Consider the following 24,082-nt stretch of genomic DNA (forward strand, 5'->3'; position numbering starts at 1 on the left):
CATCATAAGTTGTGATAAATTTTACATCTCATAATTATGTTATACTATTTATAGGAGGGAAATCGATTTTTTTAATTTTCCTTTTTGTTAGAAAATTCGGCTGAAAATTTTAAATTTTATGAAATTAAAATTGTAATTATTATTTTTGGATAAAGTTGTGTGTCATATGTTGTGACTGGTATTTTTTCACAAATTTTTAAAAATTGATTATTTATTTTGTTTACTTTACTTAAAAAAAATTATGTAATTTTAGCTTCCTCAATTTAAATTTTAAATTATAAAATTTATATTAAAGAAAATATATTAATAAATGCAATCAAATCCAAAACCAATGAACTAATTTATTGAACTTTATTATCCATAAAAATACCAGAAGTACTTCTAAATTTTGAAAACATAAAATTCAAACTTTAAAATACATTAGTTAATTAGTACTGCAAAGTCAAGCCAATAGCCAACGAAGACCAATTCAAAACCAAAGCAAAGTACTCAGCATTTAGGAACATTTACCACCAAACCTATGCAAAATGTAGTCCTTTCGAGCAGCAAAATCCAGCAGCCCCAAACCCAAGCAAAATGTATCTCATTTCATTAATTGAGATTAAGTGAAAAACAAGCATTTGCACATGAAAATATTAAGAATAATGTCTTCAAAAAGGAAAAATGATACAAGTAATAATAGAATATGAAAACATTCAGTGAAAAATAAGGCAAGACCCCTTTTTTCCCTTCTCTAAAGTAAGGCATTAAAAAAGATTAAAGAAATTATGATTGTTTCCACACCTGGAGCTAGAAGAGCTGGTCATTTAATGTTTCCTTGGCACCATTTGAATGTGTCCAGATTGGCGTCCACAAATTCAAGGAAGATGATTGTCCTGCCTCTTACATATATCATATTCAAGTACGAATAACTCTGTTCCTAGTTGGATTTATTTGATCAAGTTAATAGTTCAGTAAGAAAACGGTTGGCGCTCATAGTCATTAAAAGTTATTGTCTCATTGTTCATTTTGAGTGCTTCTAAAACAAAGGAAATGAAATAAAATATTTAAACATACACATATATCATGTATTTAAACATTTTTTTTCCTTTTCTTTAAACCTTAGCACGGGGACAATAGTTAGTTATTAATCAAAAGCATGAATAAAGGGTTTCTTTAAACCAATACATTGGTACTACTTAAAAAGGTGGGATTAGAACCACAATCTGTTGCACAACTTTTTTATATCTTACTATTTGAATTGACTAAAAATAAGAAATTCTACTCTACAACTTTATTATCAACTACAACTTGTAAATATCTCACATATGTGGTTACATAAGTCTGAAAAAGAGATACTAGTCAAAATTGATTACTTCCAATCAAGCAAAAGCACGCAGTATCAAACAAGATATGCATCCTCAGAACCCAAAGTCAATTTGTACTCCATTACTATCAATTTCCTATGAAGTTAATTTAATTTTATTTTTTTGGTATCTCTTAAGTATCCAAAGTTATACCCTAAGCAGTCAGACACAATCAGATAGTACTTACCTAATGCAAGATATTGGAGATTAAATTCAGGAGTAGCAGAATGCAAATAGTACCTGCTTTGAAGAAAATATTAGTGCCATCCGAAGGTAAGGGTCTTGGGAAACAACAAGATCAACTTTTTGATTTAGCACAACATTTTCATATTTCCAATCAAGTGAGCGTGATAAATACTGGATATGTAAAGACCAAAATTAGTTTCAAACAATTTGTCATCCAAAAAGGTACAACACGCAGGAAAAATGGCTAGCGAGTGTGTGATCATGTCTCTTCCTCTGTTGAGGATATTGTGATACACACACACACACACACACACACACACACACACACTATAAAGCTATTGATCATACATACATGCATTAATATTTTTCATCTTAATCATCTGCACAAATTAAAGAGAAATGATCAGGTTCTGCTCAACCTCAAGCATGCATTACAAATAATCAAACTTCTCTCCAATTAAGTTGTTTAACTGGATAATAGGAATAATAATTAATAGTAATAAGATATTAATTAGAAACTTCAAAGAAATACGAACATGTGCTTAAGATTTAATTCCTCAGTTTGTGTTCTTCTATGATTTCAATATAACAAGCTTATTTATTTATCAACATAGGATGAAGTCATTTCAACTATACGTGTCTACTTTTACAAGCTAGCTAGGAGTACTAGAACTATTGTTTATGAAATTATAGTTATAATATAAGTACTTGTGGATGCAGGTGATCACACACACAAAAAAAATTACAAGACTGACTGATTAGGATGATGGATACATCTATGTATGCATGCAATTAGTCCTTACTTTTAGAAAACCTCTCCTTTTCCTTTATCTATCTTCTAAGAATATAAGAAACCTATAAAACTCTACTAAATGCTTGGTTAAACAACATTTTTGTTTGAAATTCTAAAACAAATGAGAACCACACCAAGAATGCAACACGGTGAATAGAAGCAATCCCATCACTATTTCATACCCATGAGCAAGTGTCATAACTTATTCCCAAATTCCACCATATTATATCATTGGCTTACGAGCTTGTGCAATCTTTATATATAGTTCCATGTGTTAGTAATATGCCCTAAAGGCCAATCGAATGGGGTTTGTTTGTTTAGGGAATTATTGTATTTGAATAGCATTTTGATATTTATAAAATGACAAAGTTATCAACATTCATAAATTAATTTAATGAATATAGTCCAAGAAGTAAAATAGTTAAGGAACACATTCTCGAGTTTGTCGAGAATATGAAACGTGCATCCTTTGTACTATACTTCTAAAATAGTTCCTAGTGGTGGATTTATGATTGGACATTATAAATTCCTATAAACACTAGTATGTGTTATGACTCCTTATGGTATGTGATACTAAAATGGATGGTGAGTTTCATATCATTGACATGAGATGTCAAGTCAAACACATAGGTACTTGTTGAGAGAACGAGTTTACTGAACTTGACCAAATATAGTAAGCCATATGGTTTTGAGTGTTAATGGCTTATTATACATTGTGATAGACACTATGTTTAGTAATGGTCTTTAGACCTAAGGCATAACAGATGTCTTATACATAGATATCTCTGATATGTGAAAGCATAATGATTGATTCTTAATCAAGGAAGAGATCTAACAATAGCTGTCATGGTTGGCTATGTATGGAGACAAGTGTGTGGACAATATGGAATTCATGACTTTGTAATATTCAAAAAAGATGTCCCTGTGAGATAATATGAATTGGCATGAGAAATCCTTGGCTAAGGTGAAATATGTTTGAAGGAGTTCAAATTATATTTTCATGCCAAATTCATTTAGATTTATTTTGAGATAAAGCATAACTGCTTAACATAATAAACCATAAGCCGTGCTTTTCTCTGGACATGGATGATGAAGAGACCAAGACATAGAGATACAATGGAATAGGTTCTATAGATCCAACAATTCTTGTTATTTAGATGGTTGTGAAATACTGCAAGGTGTCACTCATGACTTGTAGAAACCTTAAGATTAATATTGGTAAACCGTATTAGCAATGCATCTTAAGGTCATTAGAAAAGTTCTATTTGATGACTAAAGAGTTTAGCATCATTTAATGAATAAAGAGTTATCATTAAAATAGTTCTACTACCTTATAACAAAGAACTTAAAAGGTCACACACCAAATAGAAATTAAAAATGAGTTAATAGAACAAGAAGTTAAATTTTCTAATTTTAGGAAAATCGATATTTATATTATAATTCATTAAGAATGAATATATATATATATCTTAAATATGATTTAAGATAGAAATTTAGATTTTCCATAAATAGTTTAAGGAACAAAATAAATTTCATAAATCCTCAATTAAACATTATGTATAATATCAAGCACGTAAAATGACCATTTTAGACATGTTCCGGTTCATATATAATTATGGACTTCTAGACCAATTTTGGGTTTAGAATTTTGGACTTTTATTGGACCTAATATGGATTAAGAGAAAGCATTAGAACATGTCACAAAAGAAGCCCACATTTAACCATTTGATTCGATCAAAATGGGATTAATTAATTAAAGACAAAATTAATTAATTTAGCTATTTATTTATTCAAAATAATTTGATTAAATAAATTATTGAAGTGATAAGATCACATTCAATAAATAATGGCTTAGTGGGTGGGTCTAGCACATGATAATGTTTGGTGCCATTATTGAAGATAATGGTGGCTTTATTTGGTGGAATGAATCATCATGAACTAGCATTCATATTTCTTCATTATCTCTCTCATTTCCAAACGAAATTGGGTGATTCCAAATCCTATGAACTCCTAGAACATTTCTAAGTGTGGACTACTAGAGGTATCACAATTGGCATGCTTTAAAGATCTCAAATCGTGGCAAAACAGAAGCTATTCGTGCAGAGGTCTATTTTCTGGACAGTGTTCGTAGCTTGCTGTTTTCAGTCATTTTCTCCTACTTCACGAAGTTGTTTTTGAAACTACAAGTGAGGTAATTAAACTTCAATCTTTCCTCTTGATTTTCGTTTGTGAATGAAGCCGATCCGAGATTTCTAGAGCTTCCGCCATCCGTTTTAATTTTACTGTGCAAAATTTGCGTTTTTAGAAACCTCATGGACAAATGTTGTCCTTCACCATGCATCCACGAAAAGTGAAAAAAGTCAGTTATTAGAAAAGCCCTAATGGTAAACAATATTGGCAATTAAGTATGGTAGTTTAATTAATTAAATGATTCACTCTCACTGACCAGTAGTAGTCCCCATCCTATTGGCATGAACGCAAGAATATAGAGCAAGATATCTTTGAAGGTCATATGAGGGAAAGCTATCAAACTGATGAAGACAGTAAGAAATGAAATGAATACCAAACCTTTAATCACTCTAAACAAAAGCTGGAAAGTTGCACTGAATCATTGTCTTCCAATAGACATTGCCTATCAAAACCAACAAAAATAACTACAAATTTACACAATAAAAATATCGACCACCTACAATGCACTATTAAAATCAAATCAAATTCCCTCAATATATATGCAGTACCAATCTAAACAAAAATTAATATTTTTTTAATTTCAAATTAAAAATCAAAACTAAAACCTTCACTAACAATGAATGGATAGCAATAACGAGCAAGAGAATTCAATTTTGAACAACAAAAAGTGTTTTTCTTCGGTTAGCGAGCAACAAAACTTCACTAACTATTAGTGAAACAGTGAATGATTGCAACGATTAGGGTTTCTTTAAAGCAACAGTGAGTGATGATTTTTATCTCATGTAGCTAGGATTTAGGTCTTCTTGAATCACTAAGGCCCCGTTTGGGATTGCTTTTGGGAGGGTTAAAAGTGATTTTAAAAATCTAAAAGCTAATTTTGGTGTTTGGTAAAAAAAAAAATCAAAATCACTTTTGCCAGAATCAGTTCCTCCTACAGCTGATTTTAAAAAGCAGGGAAGGAGTAACTGTTAGATTCTGATTTTGAGAATCAATTTTATCCTTTAATATAATTCCATAAATATCCTTACAATTATTACTTAAACCCGAAATTATCCTTATTTAAATTGGAAATAAATTTTAAATATCAATTGTTTTAAGATTTAAAAAAATCACTATAGCATAAATTTTATTTTTAGTTAAAATTATTATAATACACAATTAAAGATAATAGCAATTATTTTAAAATTAGTTAAAATTATTTTGAATTCTTCACTCTAAATCAACAAAACATATTTCTTATAACTATTTAGGTAGCTTCTTTTTTAAAGTATGATACAACGAAATAGATACATTGAATTAGATAATGTGGGAACCAAGCACGTTTTGCAGGTTCTCAATAAAATAATAGACTTTCTTGACCAAAGAATTCTACTTTAGAGATATTATAAAGAGTTAAGAACTGGGGAGCTGAGGTAGCATGTCATAAGGGAAATTCCTTCAACTATCAAGACGCTTCGTTTTCTCCATAAGAATAGTTTGTGTAACTAAAGATACAGGGCACAAAGCTATAGAAAGTGCTACGTTTATGCTGCTTGGCAAGAAGTTAATATGCCAATTCCATATTTTTATAAAAAAAAATTGTTTGATTCAACGAGATATTGTACGTGTACACTTTTATATGTATAAGTAAATTTCATCCTACATTATGTATATTTTAGTCATTTATTTTCTAATACCAATTTAACAATAAGATTTATCAAATACCCATAAATGCTTTCAAAATTTACAGTACTTTTGAAAATAAAATTTACCAAACACTTAACTGATTCTCTTCACAGCTGATTCTTTCTACAGCACAGCTAACAGCAATTATTTTAAAAGCTGCATCATTACCAAACTGGCCCTAAGGATGAGTTTAACAATGACTTAAGACTCTAGGGCGGCAGAAAACAATAAAGGCAAAGGATTTCAATTAAAAGAAGTGTGGGGTTTTGTTTTTCAGAGTGGAGTTTGACGATGAGGGTTTTGTTTGTAAGCCAACACTCAAACAAAAACCAAAAGGTTTTTACCTATATATTATCATCCTTTTTAAGTAGTTGCTATAAAACGATGTGGTTTTAGTTAAGTAAGACATCAACATTTTATTTTTTTTGTTTTTTGTCAATAATATTTTAAGTTCTCAAAGCTCTATGTGAGTTTTTCAATTTAGTTAATTCTCAGTATTCTATGAAATCAACGAGTTTTAACCCTCTAGGTTAATGGTATTCTTTTGAATCAACATGAATTTAAACTGTTCATTTATTCTGGTATTCTTAAGAATTCATGAAATATTAGAATATTAAATTTGTTGGAACAAATTTGTGGAGCAAAATTTTTACGAAACTTGATTTGGAGAGTGGTTATCATCATATTCAAATAATACCCGGTGATGAATAGAAAACAACTTTTAAAACTCGCAAAGGGTTATAGAAAAGAGGTTAATAATGCTATTTGGCTTATCCAATGCTCTGAATACTTTCATGTGAGTTAAGAATCAATTTCTTCGTTCTTTCATTGGAAAGCTTGTAATTGTTTACTTCCATGATATACTGATATATAATACTAGTCAGGAATTACATTTGCAATATTTAAGGAAGGTACTTTCAACTTTAAAGACAACGACATTATGCACTGCAGTAGACAAGTATATTTTCTTGATAGAAAAAGTATTATTTTTAGAATATGGGTATATCTATTGATCAATTGAAAGTGGATGCTATTTGAGATTGGCCACAACCATTTACTTTATTTATTGTCAGAAGGTTTCCATAGGTTGGAATCTTTTTACAAGTGATATCAGTACTATTATGGCACTAATCCCAAATTGCATGAAACAAGACAATTCTCTCAGACAAAAATAGATACAAAGGCATTTAAAATTATAAAAAAATAAGTTGACTACTGCCTCAGTATTTACCCTACCAAAATTTTCTCTAACTTTTGAGGTATATTGTAATGCATCTAAAATAAGCATTAGAGTTGTTCTTAGCCAGTAGGGTAAACCTATAGCGTATTTTAGCAAGAAGTTAAATAGAGGAAAGGCAGTTATAATGTTTATAATATGGAGTATTATGAAGTGGTCCAAGCATTAAAGCATTGGTGTTATTATCTAATTCATATAAACCTATAGCGTATCAGATTCGAATACGGCCTGGAGCTGAATGGAAAACAGTCTTTAAAACTCGCGAAGGGTTATACGAGTGATCAGTAATGCCCTTTGGCTTATCCAATGCTTCGAGTACTTTCATGCGAGTTATGAATTGAGTTCTTCACCCTTTTCATTGGAAAGTTTATGGTTGTTTACTTCGATGATATACTTATATATAGCGCTAGCCACGATTTACATCTACAACATTTTAGAGAAGTACTTTTAGCTTTAAGAGCAACAAGTTTATACATAACAGTAAACGAGTATATTTTCTTGACAGAGAAAGTATTATTTTTGGGATATATGGTGCCAAAGGATGGTATATCCGTTGATCAATCGAAAGTGGATGCTATTCGAGATTAGCCACAACCAATTACTTTATCCGCGATCAGAAGTTTTCATGGATTGGCATCTTTTTATAGACAATTCATTCTTCATTTTAGTACTATTATAGTGCCAATCACGGATTGCATGAAAGGAGGACAGTTCTCTTGGATTGAAGATGTTACTAAGGCATTTGAAGTTATCAAAGAAAAATTGATTACAGCCCCAGTACTTGCCCTACCAGATTTTTCGCTCACTTTTGAGGTACATTGTGATGCTTCCAAGATAGGCATTAGAGCTGTTCTTAGCCAACAGGGTAAGCCTATAAATTATTTCAATGAGAAGCTGAATGGAGCAAAGGCGCGTTACAACACTTATGACATGGAGTTTTACGCAGTGGTCCAGACATTAAAACATTGGTGACATTATCTGATTCATAGAGACTTTGTTTTATACATTGACTATGCCGCGTTGAAGCATTTTAATAGTCAAGATAAGCTTTCTCACTGACACACCATGTGGACAGCATTCCTTCAGCAGTTTACTTTTATGGTAAAGCATACCTCTTGCGAATCCAACCGGTAGCAAATGCACTTAGTCAACAAACTTCTTTGTTGACATGAATGCATAATCAAGTCCTCGGATTTCATACATTTCTAAAGTTATATGCTATTAATATTTTCTTTGCTCTTTTATTAGAAGACGTTATTGCAGGATTCTGATCAGACTATTAGTTACATGATGGATTCCTCTTCAAAGGTAATCAGTTATGTGTTCTTAACTCAAGTTTGAGACTGAAAATCATTGCAGAGTTATATAACAAAGGGCACATGGGTCGTGACAAAACTCTTGTCCTCATAGCTAACACTTATTTTTGGCCTACCATGAGGCATGATGTCTATCACTATGTTGAGACTTGTCGCATTTGTCAGGTTTCCCAAGCACCGCAACTAATGCTGGGTTATATATGCCGCTACCGATTCCAACATAACCTTGATTTGACATTAGCATGGATTTTGTTTTTAGATTACCTCGCACTCAGAAGGGTATGGATTCAATATTTGCTGTTGTGGATCAATTCTCAAAAATGGCTCACTTTATTGCCTACAAGAAGACTACAGACGCCTTGACTGTTGTTCGCCTATTCTTTAAGGAAGTCTAAGATTGCATGGCTTATCGAGTTCTATAGTATCTAACTGGGATACACGATTTCTTAACCATTTTTTGAAGATATTATGGAAGTTGACTAATACTCACCTGAATTTTGGAAATGCTTACCACCCACAAATAGACGATCAAACCGAAGTTGTCAACTGTTCTTTAGGAAACCATCTACGTAATCTAGTTATTGATTACCTGAAGACATAGGATCAAGAGTTATACCAAATCGAGTTTGCTTATAACCGTGCGGTTAAGCGTAGTACTAGTTTAAGCCCTTTTTAGGTGAATTACGGATATAATCCACGAGATCCCATTGACTTGGCTTCAATTCCAAATTTAGTCCGCAAAAGTAGCAAAGCAGAAGACTTTATTAAGTAGTTTAAGAAGATTCATGCAACTACGTAAGAGTCTTTGAAGAAGACTACTGAAGGTTATAAGATTGAAGCAGACAAAAAGCGCCGAGCTTTAGAATTTCAAGTGGGAGATCTTGTTTGGGTTGTCCTAACCAAAGATAAGTTCTCTGTTGGAGAGTACAACAAGCTTTCCACCAGAAAAATTGGACCTTTAGAGATTATTGAAAAGATAAATCATAATGCATACAAACTGAAGCGTCCTAGTGATATCTGCATCGCAAATGTATTCAATGTCAAACATCTTATTCCTTATAGAGGTGATCATGATGAAGATGTTGTTGCTGACAATCTGAATTCGAGGGCGAATTCTCTCCATCCTGGGGGGAATGATGCAGAGTAGGAATCCATATTATACTAGGATATGTGTCCTTATTAACTAAGGTTTAGGACTTTTAATTTCCTATCCAATTTAGAATTTTGTTTCCTTTCCAATTTAGAATTTTGTTTCCTTTCCAATTTAGAATTTTATTTTCCTTTTAGGTCTTGATTTAGGATAATTACTGCTAATATAAATAGCGCCCTCTTGTAGCCTTTGAAGGCATATTCTATTTCAATAATATTTTCAATTTTCAAATCTTTGTGTGAGTATTTGAGTTAGTTAATTCTCGGTATTCTACAGAATCAACAAGTCTTAACCCCTAAATTCATGGAATTCTTTTGAATCAACGTAAATTTAGCTTATTCTTTATTCCGATATTCTCTAGAATCAACGAAATATTTTAAACTTTAAACTTCCGATGAATCATTCCCCATACTCAAAGTGGTGTGGATTCAATATTTGGCATTGTCGATTGGTTCTAAAAAATGTCTCACTTTATTGCGTTTGAGAAAACTGCAGAGGCCTTGACTGTTGCTCGCTTATTCTTCAAGAAAGTCTATATATTGCATATCTACCGAGTTCTATTGTATCTAACCGTGATACACAATTTCTTATCCACTTTTGGAGGACATTATGAAAGTTGACTAACACTCATCTAAATTCGGAAGTGATTATCACTCATAGACAGATGGTCAAACTGAAGTTGTTAACCTTTTTTTTTTTAAATCGCCTATGTAGTTTAGTTAATTAATAATATGTAAGACCTAATAAGTCAGCAATGTTTTTACAATTTCCAACTAGTAATCTAACTAATAGATTTAAGTGATGTGACATTATTTATAGGATGATAGAATTAATAAAGTAATAAGCAATTTAACAAATATATGATATTAGTTATTTAATGGAGGGAGATTGTCAGTTCTTCCTTTATTGAAGTCAATAGATACTGCTTGCCTTTCATAATATCCAATACAAAAATATTTAAAGGAAAAGATGGTAAATGGGTCATTTGCTTGATATTTTATCTTGAGAATCTAAAATATATATTTATTATAAGAAAAAATTTTAAAAATAACAAAAAGTACAAGAAAATATTTTTTTATTAACTTTTTATTCACACCAAAAACTAAATTTCTTATTTTTAGTATTTAAATTTTTGTTTTATATGATTCATTTAATTCATAATAGATATGAATAAAAATATATTTAAAAATAAGAATAATACTATAAAATTATGGTGACTGAGGAATTATTAAATATAATGAATACAATAAAAGAGTAAGTGGCATATGTTAATTTTAGTATGGAGAAACTAGCTATCTCCCTTTAATTAATAAGTGTCATATTATCACATTTTTCCCCCTTGATAAGGGTGTAATATCAGTATCTATCATTGAAAAACTGAGATATTATAATATTACTAAAGAAGCATAGTATATTATATTGTTTGATTTTACTGCAATTGATCTGTTGATCTTCCCAAAACTAAGTGGGTACATGTAACTGTACATCCAAGAGTCTTGCTAAGTTATACTTACAGACAGCCCATTTCAAGTAATAATGTCACTCCTTATCACTCATTTTTACCCCATTATAAGTTACATAAAAATCTAACTTAGCCGTGGCCTTTATCCAAACTGCTGTATGCTTAATTTTTGTTTTTTGGAATTACTGAAGCTGCTGAGGTTTGGACTCGGATTCGGATCAACTTGTTGCCGCGATTTATGAGATGATTTTCCATATTAAGGTTGTGATATTTTTTATTCAAGAGAGTGGAAACTATACTCTAGTTATAAATTCTTCTAATTCAGCCGTATAATCTGCGATCTTGATCTAATCTGCACCAACAAAAACAAGACCAACGGCTAATTCAGGTTAACGTGGCTAATTTAAGCAAAATCGATTTTCCTAAACCTCGGGGGGCACGTGTTAGTTGCACAGGCATCCTCAAAAGTGTAGGAATAACTGTGCATCAGTTCCCAAACAGCCAGCATGACACAGCGTTTCTATGCTTCTAGGGCTTTAGTTGCCCCCACCCCTATAAATTCTTAGTGTTCTGTGTTTGCTAGAAACGCCACGCAACTCATCTCAAACTCTGCGCTTCTTTTTAACTCCTGGTTTCATAGTTGTGTTCGCGAGTCTTTTTATTTTAAGTTTCGATTTCATTGTTCTTTCATAAAATAAAAAAATAAAAAAGAAAAACAAGGAAAATTGATTTCCATGTAATATATGAAAATGAGGAAAGTTAATGCAAAGGTGATGATTAATTTCATTTGATCAAAACCTATTCGCTACGTTCTTTCTGATTCATTTTTTCTGTTTTTTTTTTCTTTTTTAAATAGTTTTCAGTGAAATTACATCATCAAGATGATGAAATCAGAAAAAATCTTAGGACACCTTCTGACACAGTGAAACCTACTGTGTATGAGAATGATTCAGTTAATCAGTTCTGATACTTGATGTATGTATGTTTGCTTTCTCCAGCACATTTTATTTTATTTATTGATTTTTTTGTTATTTGTTGATATTTCTTTTTAGATTTTGTTTCTGGTTTTTTTTTCAAGTTTAAAAAAATCCTACAGCCGTGTACCATACGAATCAAGGGGAGAACACGAGTTCTGCATTGGGGTCTCAGTGATAGTAGCACACCAATTGTTTGACAAAATGCCGCAACGGGTGATGCCACCATTAAGTTATCAACTCCTGGATGCCTTTGCTGAATATAATAATAATGCCGGAGCTTAGTAAAATTTGTGATGATGAAACCTGTGGGAGCTAAAATTTAAAAAAGTGGTTACAAGCAACTATGATTTAGTTGAACAACTAGACATTAACTCAAAGACTCGATACGAATAAAAGCGATATTCAATTCTATTTATTTTCTTCAAATTTTGAAAGGTAGTTTATTTCATTTATAATTGGACATCGTGGTCCTATTTTTTCCCAGTTCAAATTGCCTCCAGTAAATAGCAAATTAAGCAATGGAAACTATTTTAACATAAGTAATATGCTTAAAGCACCTGTCATCCAAAATTTTAATATAAGTAATGCTGATTTTGTATCAGTACAAATGTACAATAATGAATTTCTATTTTTCTGCATCGAGACGGCACCGTTTATTCAGTAACGCGATAATCCTCTTCTTGGTTCTCTTAGCTTTTTAGTGATTTGTTTTCTTTTATCCCTTTCAAAGTTGAGACTTCAGAGCTGGTAGCATACTGCACACATAGTAAGTCTTGATTTAAATTCAGTGCGGTCCATTTTTGCTAATTTTGCTGCTTCCCACTTGTTTGTATAAATGCCTGAAAGAAAGAAACTATCCTTCAACTCAACTTCACTGATTAGGCGGCTGCTTAGGGCATGTTGGATGCAGCCTTCAATAATTATTTTTAGGTTTCTAATCGAAAAGGAAATACTACAACAGAACGCATTGGCTTAGATATATTGTTGTTACTGAGGTTTGTCTAATTTTGTTTGATAAATGAAATTTGAAGCTAAAAGGAATTCTGGTTCTGGATTAGTAACAAGTTTACAGAGGGGCTCCTCATTTTTTTTTTCTTTGCAATGATGGTGTTATTTTCCCTTGATCAGAGGAAATTTTCAAGCTTGAAAGAGTTTTTAAAACAATAAAGACTTTGGGAAGAAGGGAATGAATCTTATAGGATATAGCCCAGCTAGTTTTATTAGAGCAAACGACTAATCAAAAGCTTTAGTTGAGAACTTGCTTATGCTTTACTTTTAATGTTATGTCTGTTATAGATATTGAAATTCCCAGTGCAAAAGTTCTCGGGTTTAAGCAATTGAAGTGCAAAGGAATTATAATGGAGCTCACTCTAACTCAACCTGATGATTGGCATCTTCACCTTCGCGATGGTGACCTTCTTAAAGCTGTTGTTCCACACAGGTTCTCTTACCTTGATGGCAATGTGCATTGATTGTATTTTCAATGTTTTGGATAACTATTTTACCCATTTGCAGTGTAAGTCATTATGGGAGGGCAATTGTGATGCCGAATTTAAAACCTCCCATCACCACCACAGCTGCTGCTGTGGCCTACCGCGAGTCCATCTTGAAAGCACTGCCTGCCAGTAGCAATTTCACTCCGCTTATGACACTTTATTTGACAGATAAAACAAGTCCTGATGAGATCAAGCTTGCTAGTAAGTCCAACCAACATTCTGCTGTTGATGGAGCCCATTATATGTATAAGGCTATTTGCATACTGATATAGTCTCTTTTGATGTTTGTTGCCTGGAAAAGTGAATCATAAACTAGCTAATAGGATTTTCCATGTGCTTCTAATGCCAAAGGTTACAAGGGAATTTTGAAACTAAAACAATTTTTTAATGACAGGAAAAACTGGTGTTGTATTTGCTGTGAAGTTGTACCCTGCTGGTGCCACGACAAATTCTCAAGACGGTGTCACAGATCTTTTTGGGAAATGTGTACATGTCCTTGAGGAGATGGTCGAGCAGAATATGCCGTTGCTGGTAATTTTACTATATCAGACTAAGTTTAACTTGGCTTCTCGTTTATACCTGTTGGGTTGTGGATGATGAGTCTTCTCTTGTGTTCCAGTTATTAACAACCGCATTAAGCACTTGCGTCCATATATAGGTGGATTGCTTAATGCAAACATAGTGTGGGTTGGTGGTATTTTACTTTTTAATACTGAAGTTTACCAACTTGGAAGTGTTGTTCTACAAATTAACTTTCATGTGTATTTTGGTATTTTTGTAGGTTCATGGGGAGGTTACAGATCCTATTGTTGACATTTTTGATCGTGAGAAGGTCTTCATTGACACCATTTTGCAGCCTTTAATCCAAAGGCTTCCACAATTAAAGGTTGTGATGGAGCACATAACTACTATGGATGCAGTTAAGTTTGTTGAGTCTTGCAAAGAAGGTAAGCTAAAATCAGTTTCATTTAGAAGTTGTCATTCCTTTCTTCTTTTTTTGTTGGGGGCGGGGGGGTGGGTTTGAATTCCCTTTCTTGCCTTCTTAGTTTTAGACATTTTTCTTACATCAGTTATATTTTTAGGATTCGTAGCAGCTACTGTTACTCCACAGCATCTTGTTCTGAATCGAAATGCTCTCTTCCAAGGAGGATTGCGACCACATAACTACTGCCTCCCAGTACTCAAAAGAGAGATTCATAGTATGTTCCAGTAAACCATGCCCAGGCATGCAGACATTTAAATATTTTGGATTTCCCATCTTGGTCACTGGAGTAAATTGGCCTTGAGAATAGTAGTTGATTGTGCTCCATTTGCACATGAATTATAAAAGTGCATTAGTGTTGGAATATGTCAATATCTTGTTTCCTTTTCGATTCTTTTTCCATGATCTCATCCTGTTGTTTCTTATATAGGGCAGGCTGTTGTTTCAGCTGTGACTAGTGGAAGTAGAAAATTTTTCCTTGGAACTGATAGTGCTCCTCATGAGAGAGGAAGAAAGGAATGTGCTTGTGGATGTGCTGGTATTTACAATGCCCCTGTTGCACTGTCACTATATGCCAAGGTCTTTGAAGAGGTAGGTTTCATAGTGTTATGCTTATCAAGATTTCCACAGATGGTGCACTGATGCATTTCCAAACTAAGGCTGTAAAACTAAAATTTATATTTTGGTCTAAATATTTATCAATTGCAATGTTTTGTGATGGAATCGAATAAGATTTTATCAAATACTAGGGATGAAGCTTGTCCCTTTTTTGTATACACTGTAATATTGGACTTTGTTTTCACATGCATGCCAATAATTACTGTGCCAAAATATGCTCTCTTTGTATTATTTACCCTAGTTTTCGATTGTTATAGATGGGTGCGCTTGACAAGCTAGAGGCATTTACAAGCTTCAATGGACCAGACTTCTATGGGCTTCCTAGGAACACATCGAAGATTAAATTGACCAAGATTCCTTGGAAGGTACCCGAGGCTTTCTCTTTCTCATTCGGAGATATCATCCCAATGTTTGCAGGGAATACTCTTGAATGGCAGCCATCCTTAATTTAATTCCCACAACTTGTAATGCATTAACTTTTTATGATAATTTTTTTTTTTTTTGGTGATTTGCTACTCTGGATAATCTGATTAGGGAATCCTTGAATACCTCAAATTTTCCTCATTAAAACAGGATGCTAATGAATTTTATTGATTAATTCTCTGGTCATTTTTGTTTTTGTATTGGTTGACATTAGATTATTTCTTATTCGGAGAATGAGATGAGGGTGGTGGTCCAACTGGCCAAGTAGGCATCTGTCATCGTGCAGGGTAGTGTATCCTTGCTTACTTTACTACAGATTTCCCCTATGCAAAGCTACAATCGCTAAGCGCGCTAAGCTAAAATGTGACATATCTAATGTACATGGTCATCAAAGCAATTATTGTCTACTTTTTTAATTTAAAAAAAAAAATGCTTCCAATGGATTGTTATAATGAGCCGTTTTAGACCGCTACTAGAGCAAATGCTAAAAAGGTGTATTGGTTTGGTCCTGACCATAAGAACTTTGACTATTAGTGCATCTCGCTAATTGCAAGTTGCCCCGGTTTTTGAAGTCTTTTGGAATTATCAATAAAATCAACAGGCATAGCAGAATTTTGAAATCTTACAGCCTCAAACTTTGAAGTGGAAATACTACTGAATTATGTAGCACAATCATGTGCGAGCAAGCCTTTTATGCAGTACTTCATTGCGAAAATAGAAAAATACTTTGCTGCCATTAAATTATGATTGATATTCATTATCAATCTTCTAGTTGGTGGATATAAATAAAATATGTGAACAACAGATTTTTGCAGCCATCCTTGCTCATTACAACAATAGAATAAGGGAGCTAGTGAGAAATTGTAGAAATAAAAAAAAAGTTTACGAGTATTTGTGTTTACTTGTCAGCTCATCATACTACTCTATATACCGTGATACAAAGAAGTTTTGAATCACCCAATGGTTGATTAAAAAAGATTACATATTATTTTATACTATTTATCATTTTTTTACCATGCAATTTTATATGACTTTGTGAACCGGTACTCAAGGTGACACCAAACTTCCATTAACAATAGTATCTAAGCTCCTATAACTATGACTTGCCCAAGATAAACTTATTTGTATGCAAGTCACTATTGAGATTATTTCACATTTTTCTGACTTCTTAATTTGTATATTGAGTCTTTCCATTTCTGGTGTTTTTGTCTTGGTCTAGCATTGTTAGAATGTGGTTGTTGAAACTGGGCGGCAAAGTTGATCATCTTATTGCAGCTTATGCAGAGACAATTATAACTCAATCATCGAAATTCTTGCATATCTTGTCTGAGAGTAGACTTAACAAAGTAAATTGCTTGAGGACTTAGTGAGATTCCTTTGCTGACACTCAAAAGTCTGCTTTTATGATACAGCTTATATATATCATTCAATCTTTCATTCTTGTCATACTAAAACAGCCAATCCATCATCTATCATTTTGTTGCCACCTTTTGAAGAAATGGCTATCATAATCAAAAAATCATGGTTTCCTAAGTGTTTTCTGCTTTCCTTGTTTCTGTTTTTTCAATCCATTTGTCTAGAGGGTCTGATTCATATCTCTTCTCCCCAATTTCTTCCAGGGAATCAAATATTAACAACATCTGAAGGTTATATTTTTAACTGGGATAATTCACACCAGGCAATTCTCAGAAATACTACATTGGCATATGATATAAATCGTTGCCAGGTAAACCAGTAATTTGGGTGGCAAACAGAGAAAAGCCCGTCTTCAATTCTGCATATTCAGCATTCGAACTCTTGGAAGAAGATGCTGTGCTACTCAATCAGAGTGGGGCTGCAACATGGTCAACGAATTCAACATCGAAAGTTCAGAATTCTGCTACAGGCAAACTTCTTGATTGTGGATACCTTGTTGTAACAAATACGCTGGAATTGTCCAATGTAATGTAGCAAAATTGGATAAAATAAGCTTAGAAACGAAAAGCAAAGCCTAGTTTCCTGGACCAGCCCTCAAAATCCATGACCCTCCCTATTCTCCCTTGGAGTAGACCACAGTGGAACGGGCCTTTGTTTACAATGAAAATGATTTTCACCTCGGTTCCTGAAATTCCGTTGAATCGTTATGTCAAAAATATCACCTTTGTTTACAATGAAAATGAGAGCAATTGTACTTATGCTTCAACTCTCCCTAATGCTTTTACTAGGTTTGTGCTTGATTAGTCGGGACAATTCGAAAAAATTTCAGGGAGTGGTAACCACCCTGGATGCGACCAACACAACAACGTGAGAATTATGCCTTCTGTGGGCCATTTGGTATCTGCAATCAGGAGAGTGAAACTTTTTGTGCTTACATACAAAAATTCGAACAAAAATTCCCAAGAATTGGGAATTGGGAGATCTTGGAGATGGGTGTGTGAGGAGAGTCTCTACAATGTGATGGTGGAGGAAAGGTAAGTTTCTTGTGATGTCCAGTAGGCGCTTTCCAAAGAACTCACAGTCTTTAGCAGCTACAACCGATGAAGAGTGTGAATTAGCATGCTTGAGCAACTGTGCATGCAATGCTTCTGCTTTTGATAATAGGTGCTTGATTTGGACTGGAGACCTTTCCTACCTACAACAGCTTTAATCAAATGATGAGACTGGGGGAGATTTCCGTCTTTGAATTGCAACATCTGACTGGAATGGAACTAGAGCTATGGCTAAAAGAAAGACCACTTTGATTGTTGCCACAGTAATATCTCGCTTCTTTGCTCTTCTCGCCATTGTCCTGGTAATTCGGCGGAGGAGACGCTCAGCTGGCCTGTTTGAAACTGTGGTAGATTCTTTGGTGCCGTTAAAGTACTAGAAGTTAAGAAGTGCAACAGAAAAATTCTTAGAAAATCTAGCGGACGGAGCTTTTGGTTATGCTTTCAAAGGAACATTTCCCAATTCAACTGCCATTGCCATTAGTAACTCAAAAGTCTGAAGCAAGCTGAGAAGCAATTCTACACAGAAGTGAAGACCATTGGAATGATCCTGCTTATTAATCTTGTTCATCTAATGGGAACTTGTGTAGAAGCTTCGAAAAGATTTCTAGTCTATGAAAATATGCCTAATGGTTCTCTAGAATCAGTTTTATTTCGAAAGAGTGAAAAATTTCTAGCCTGGCAAAGTAGATATGAAATTGCAATTGGGACTGCTAGAGGATTGGCTTACCTCCATGAAGAGTGCAGAGACTGCATCATATATTCTCATATCAAACCTAAGAACATATAGCTGGATGCAGAATACAACCCAAAAGTGGCTGATTTCAGTCTTGCAAAGCTCAATGGCAGAGATTTTAGCCGGGTTCTAACGACCATGAGAGGAACCAGAGGTTATCTAGCACCAGAACGGATCTCAGGTGAAGCTGTCACTCCAAAAGCTGATGTTCTCTGCTATGGAATGCTGCTTTTAGAAGTAATATCAGGAAGAAGAAGGCTTTCAAGATTATTTTCCTCTTCAGGCCGCTATACAGTTTACCAAGGAGAAAATGCTATTGCCCTGTTAGATGCCTTGATAGAAGAGCTCATTAGAGCTCGCAAATTCAAGATAATAAGAAGGATTGGCCAACGATGGTGCAAGTTGTTAAAGTTCTAGAGGGAGTTTCAGAAGCCGGTATAGCTCCAATCCAGCGGTTTCTCCGACACCTTGCAGAAGATCCAGCCAAAGAGATTGCTCATCAGGAAACTTCTTCTGCTTCTGATCATTTACAAATATGAAACAAGAAATTCTATATTTTGCTGTACTTGACAGCCTATTTTCTTTCCAGTTAGTGTTCGTCGTCCGCGCCTCTGCGTACGTTACTAGTGTAAGTTAGAAACTTCAATTGCTAGTAAAGTAGTAACGACTTGTCATCTTCACACAACTAGAATCTTTTCTTTTCCTGTTGCTGCAATCATTTAGCAAGGCTATTGCTGCGACCTTCAGAAAGAAAACGTCAGATAAACTTTCGGGTCTGGAAAAAAAGGCATCAAAGTAAAGACCAAAAACTGCAGCAATTTTGCCGAAAATTTATGCTATTCAACTATCGAGTTCAAAATGTTGCATCTCCACTAGCAAAATCAAGGACAAAGATTTCTTTTTAGAAAAACTTGGGACTACAATATTCATTTAAAATTCAACAAAAATCTGGGTGCATAATCGAGGATGTAACGCCTGTTAAAGATGCCCATACCCATCACAGAACAAGCTATCCACATTCCCTCCACCCAGGTAATTCGCAAAAACTTCTCATTTGCTTCACTAAACAGAACAATCTGAGCTCACACTTATTATCACAAATAAAATGTCAATAACATCTACAGAAAGAAAATTTAATTTTGGCTCTTCTTGTATTATGTTTGTCCCTCAGTGCTGCACCATGATTGAAAATGCTGGCTTGATTTGTGCAGCAGCCTTTAAAAAAGAAGTGGTTGCTCGTTGAGGGTCCTCATCCGTCCATCCCTACTGGGTTGGAAGCTTTCAAGTGATTGCAGGATGCTTCTTTCATAATTACATCTAAAAGCTTTACTTGTATTCCACTGGGCCATGAATATATCAGCCTCTTTTTAAAAGGTAAATAAATGCCAATTCATAAGAAGAAACTAAAATGGATAAGCAGGCAGCCTACATTTCAAAGGACTCAACCAACAAACCTCTCTTATGGACAATTCCTGAAGAGCTTTTACATTTTTCTTTCTAGCAAGTTCTCTAGCATTGCTCAATATCGAAGCATATCTGCAGTATCTGCCATTCTGAATTCATAAAGAACCAAAAAAGAAGACTTAGAGATGATATAAAATTTGTTAGAATCATAAGAGAAAGAATGTAATGTTTAAACAAATGTACCACTTCATCCTATTGTCTCCGCAGATTAAGAATTCTCCTGCTTATTTCATCCCCTCTCTGCTTTACATCATCAAATTCCTTCAGAAATTTAATTACAGCTTTTTGTGCTATTTCTCTATTTTTCTTAAGACATTTGATTTTACCCTTGACTTCCAAATGTTCCTTCCTTAATTCTTCTGATATTTTACTCATATGCTGAAATAAGACATGATAAAATTCGTTTCAAGTAAATAGAAAGTTGTCAAATAACTTGACACTTCGTCATGAGATAAGGTATTAGGTGGAGCTCTCTGACTCTAATTTGGGCTTGTGTAGCTTTCTTTGTAAATAAAGGGTTCCAAATCTTTCCCTTTTGGGTAGCATTTGCAATAACCTTCTCTCCTGTCTTTTCAAGCCGTTGGATCATGTTGCGCATCTGCTTTTCCCTATCTTCATTGTTGCTTTGCCATTGCATTTCGCAATGCAACCATTGACACTGATTTCACAAAGAAAGCTGATAGAAATTAGGGATTAATTTAATTATTACCAAATACCAAAATACTGAACTCTACTACCGGTGAAAATAAATCAAAAGCTCCCTTCCGTTGGCTTTTATTGATCTCTCCCAAAAGTTGCTTTTCTGTATCCAAATTCTTAGTTGCATGTAACACGTGGAATAAATGCTCTGAATCAATTGTCTGGAATAAATACTTTGAATCAATTACCTTGTCAATTATTATTTATTTATTTACTTTTTATTATTCTTCTGGGCCTGCACTGGTCAACTATGGCATTGTTCAATTTGATAAGGAATGAGGAACATTGACACGTCGCAAATGAAAAAATAAAAAAGTAATCAAATTAAGACAAATGTTAAGTTACATTTAATATAAATCACACCCATTTACATAAATAATATGTGATGGATGTGAGGTTTGCTGGTGAATTACACTCATCAGCTCTAAACGGTGGCGTTTTGGCAAATAGAAGAGCACTTAAAACTCACGGGAAAAGCACGTGTGTGGTCACTTATGTTTAGAGCTTTAAATGGCAGTTCAATTGTGTCGTTTAGAGAAGGCTTTTAAGTGATGCACGTGACAGCCGTGTGAAGCAACTTTACTCAGTTTGTTAAGTTTGTTATGATACGTGTAAGCAGACTGTTCGATCTGGGTTTAGGCTGGGTGGTTGCTCTGTTAGCTTTAAGAACAAACTAGTGTAATAATTGTGGGTTAAGCATGTGTATCCATATTGAGAGAGAGAGAGAGATAAGGGGATGTGTGATAAGGGTTCTCTGATATCTTGTAAACAAATCTCTGTTGAGTAATAAGGGCTCTGTAGAAAGCTTCTCCCGTGGATATAGGTTGTGTCATTTGGTGCAACTAAACCACGTAATTGATTCTTGTGGTGTCTATGGTTGTGTCTTTTCTTGTTTCAGCTCTTTTAGTTCTTGGGTTACATTGGTTCTTTATCTGGATTCATCCTTCAATTTGTGTATCTTGGGTAGTTCTTTATCAAAGGTCCTGGGAGGTGTTTTTGTCTTGCACTTTAAAGAACAAATTCAAAAACTACAATTGGTATCAGAGCCTGGTATCTTTTGATCAAGACCAAGAATGGCCACACCGAAGATAGATCTAGAAAAGTTCAATGGAAAGAATGACTTTAACATGTGGAAAATCAAAATGGAAGCCTTGCTTTTCACTCAAGGTTTGGGAGATGCAATTGAACTTATTTCCAAGAATGAGGGAAAAGAAGTCTCATCTTCCAAGACTCCAGAGGAAACATCAAAAATAGATAAGAAGGCCAGGAGTATTATTATCCTCAATCTTGGAGATGCTGTTATCAGAGAGGTGGCTAAAGAGAAGACGGTTGCTGGATTATGGGCTAAATTAGAAAGTATCTACATAACCAAGTCATTGGCAAATCGTCTCTACATTAAGAAAAGGATGTTCACTATGAAAATGGTGGAAGGGTCATCACTGGATCATCATATAGATGAATTTAATAAGGTTTGTAATACCTTAGAATCTATTGATGAGGGTCTGATGAAGGTAAAGCACTTTTTTTAATAAGCTCCTTACCGAAATCATATGAGCATTTTGTGGATGCCGTGATGTATGGAAGGCAAACTTTGACTCTTGATGAAGTTAAGGCTGCCTTTAACACTAGAGAGTTACAAGGAAAACAAGATGCAGTAGAGAATGGTAATGGTGAAGGTTTAACAGCAACGGGCAAATTTGATAAAAAGGATGAAAAGAAGGGAAGTAGAAAAACAAACAAAAGGGCCGGAAAGGTTTTCAGTGTCACAAAAAAGGGCATCTTAAAAAGGATTGCCCTGAAAGGAAGTTTAAGCCAAAAGACTCGAAGAATCATAGTGGAGATGCAGCCATAGTTGAAGAGGAAGGATATGAGTCAGTAGGTGTGTGTGTGTAGCAACTGATTGCAGCTAAAAACGTAAATGGATCTTGGACTCTGGATACACTTTTCATATGACCCCTTTTAAGGATTACTTTACAGAATACCATGAATTTGATGGGGGTAGGGTAATGATAGGGAATAATGCCATGTGTAGAGTCATTGGTATTGGTACTGTTAAGCTTAGGTTAAAGGATGAAACTCTGTTGATGATTAAACAGGTAAGACATGTGCCTGACCTTAAAAGGAACCTTATCTCCTTGGGAATGTTTGATCAAATGGGGTACAACATTAGGCTTGAATCTGGTGATCTAAGGGTAATTAATGGCTCTAAAACTATCTTAAAAGGGACTAGGAAGAATAGAGTGTATGTCCTAGATGGAGAGATCATAGCTGGTGAATCAAGTTTCTCTGGAAGTATCAAAATTGATAACACTATGTTATGGCACCTTCGATTGGGTCATATCAGTGAGAATGTGTTAAAGGAGTTAGAGAAACAAGGTGTATTAGGCAAAGATAAAATTGGAAGTCTAGGTTTTTGTGAAGATTGTGTGTTTGGTAAATCTTCAAGACCAAGCTTTAAGAGATCAAACCAGAAGTCAGAAAATGTCCTAGACTATATACACTCAGACCTTTAGGGACCAGCTCAGGAGTTATCTCTGGGAGGGAATAGATACTTTGTATCTTTCATTGATGATTTTTCAATGAAGGTCTGGACTTATACTTTAAAACATAAGGATCAGGTGTTTGAAAAATTTAATGAATGGAAAAGCTTGGTTGAGAATCAATTTGGTAAGAAAGTTAAGAAGCTGAGGACATATAATAGGTTAGAATTTTGCAATCAACAATTTGGGAGTTATTGTGCAAATATGGGCATAATGAGGCACAAGACAGTAAAGTTTACACCTCAACAAAATGGGTTAGCTGAAAGGATGAATAAGACACTTATGGAGAAAGTAAGATGTATGTTTATTCAATCCAGGCTTCCCAAGTCCCTGTGGG

General features: G+C 34.1%; 2 protein-coding genes and 2 non-coding genes across 5 annotated transcripts; all 4 read left to right on the top strand.

The window, feature by feature from the left end:
• Positions 1-8,113: 8,113 nt before the first annotated feature.
• On the top strand, positions 8,114-9,880 carry LOC127900291 (uncharacterized). The gene is made up of 4 exons (XM_052434915.1): positions 8,114-8,365; positions 8,666-8,725; positions 8,899-9,012; positions 9,545-9,880. Exons 1-4 carry the CDS (start codon positions 8,114-8,116, stop codon positions 9,878-9,880), a joined length of 762 nt encoding a protein of 253 aa, XP_052290875.1.
• A 2,057-nt stretch (positions 9,881-11,937) lies between these two features.
• On the top strand, positions 11,938-16,016 carry LOC102627324 (dihydroorotase, mitochondrial). 2 transcript variants are annotated; one of them, XM_006469813.4, is made up of 8 exons: positions 11,938-13,088; positions 13,619-13,763; positions 13,838-14,019; positions 14,213-14,349; positions 14,600-14,765; positions 14,901-15,017; positions 15,231-15,391; positions 15,676-16,016. In XM_006469813.4, exons 2-8 carry the CDS (start codon positions 13,681-13,683, stop codon positions 15,868-15,870), a joined length of 1,041 nt encoding a protein of 346 aa, XP_006469876.1. In that variant the 5' UTR covers positions 11,938-13,088; positions 13,619-13,680; the 3' UTR covers positions 15,871-16,016. The 2 variants fall into 2 exon arrangements, with proteins under 2 accessions (XP_006469876.1, XP_006469877.1); XM_006469814.3 differs by having other exon boundaries at positions 13,619-13,732.
• LOC112497371 (small nucleolar RNA R32/R81/Z41) lies at positions 12,087-12,172 on the top strand. The gene has a single exon (XR_003064169.1). It is a non-coding gene; the product is annotated as a small nucleolar RNA R32/R81/Z41 (small nucleolar RNA).
• Positions 12,221-12,313, top strand: LOC112497369 (small nucleolar RNA snoR31/Z110/Z27). The gene has a single exon (XR_003064167.1). It is a non-coding gene; the product is annotated as a small nucleolar RNA snoR31/Z110/Z27 (small nucleolar RNA).
• Positions 16,017-24,082: the final 8,066 nt, after the last annotated feature.

This window comes from Citrus sinensis, chromosome 2, assembly GCF_022201045.2.
Source record: "Citrus sinensis cultivar Valencia sweet orange chromosome 2, DVS_A1.0, whole genome shotgun sequence".
Classification (NCBI taxonomy): Eukaryota; Viridiplantae; Streptophyta; class Magnoliopsida; order Sapindales; family Rutaceae; genus Citrus; species Citrus sinensis.

Excerpts from the sequence above, each read along its gene's own strand:
- LOC127900291 (XM_052434915.1), top strand. The coding sequence starts at position 8,114 with ATGAAAGGAGGACAGTTCTCTTGGATTGAAGATGTTACTAAGGCATTT. Across the intron at positions 8,366-8,665 it reads ACATGGAGTTTTACGCAGTG|AAGACGTTATTGCAGGATTC; the intron begins GTCCAGACATTA and ends CTCTTTTATTAG. Across the intron at positions 9,013-9,544 it reads ATTACCTCGCACTCAGAAGG|AAGACTACTGAAGGTTATAA; the intron begins GTATGGATTCAA and ends GAGTCTTTGAAG.
- LOC102627324 (XM_006469813.4), top strand. The coding sequence starts at position 13,681 with ATGGAGCTCACTCTAACTCAACCTGATGATTGGCATCTTCACCTTCGC. Across the intron at positions 14,350-14,599 it reads AGCAGAATATGCCGTTGCTG|GTTCATGGGGAGGTTACAGA; the intron begins GTAATTTTACTA and ends GTATTTTTGTAG. Across the intron at positions 14,766-14,900 it reads TGTTGAGTCTTGCAAAGAAG|GATTCGTAGCAGCTACTGTT; the intron begins GTAAGCTAAAAT and ends TTATATTTTTAG.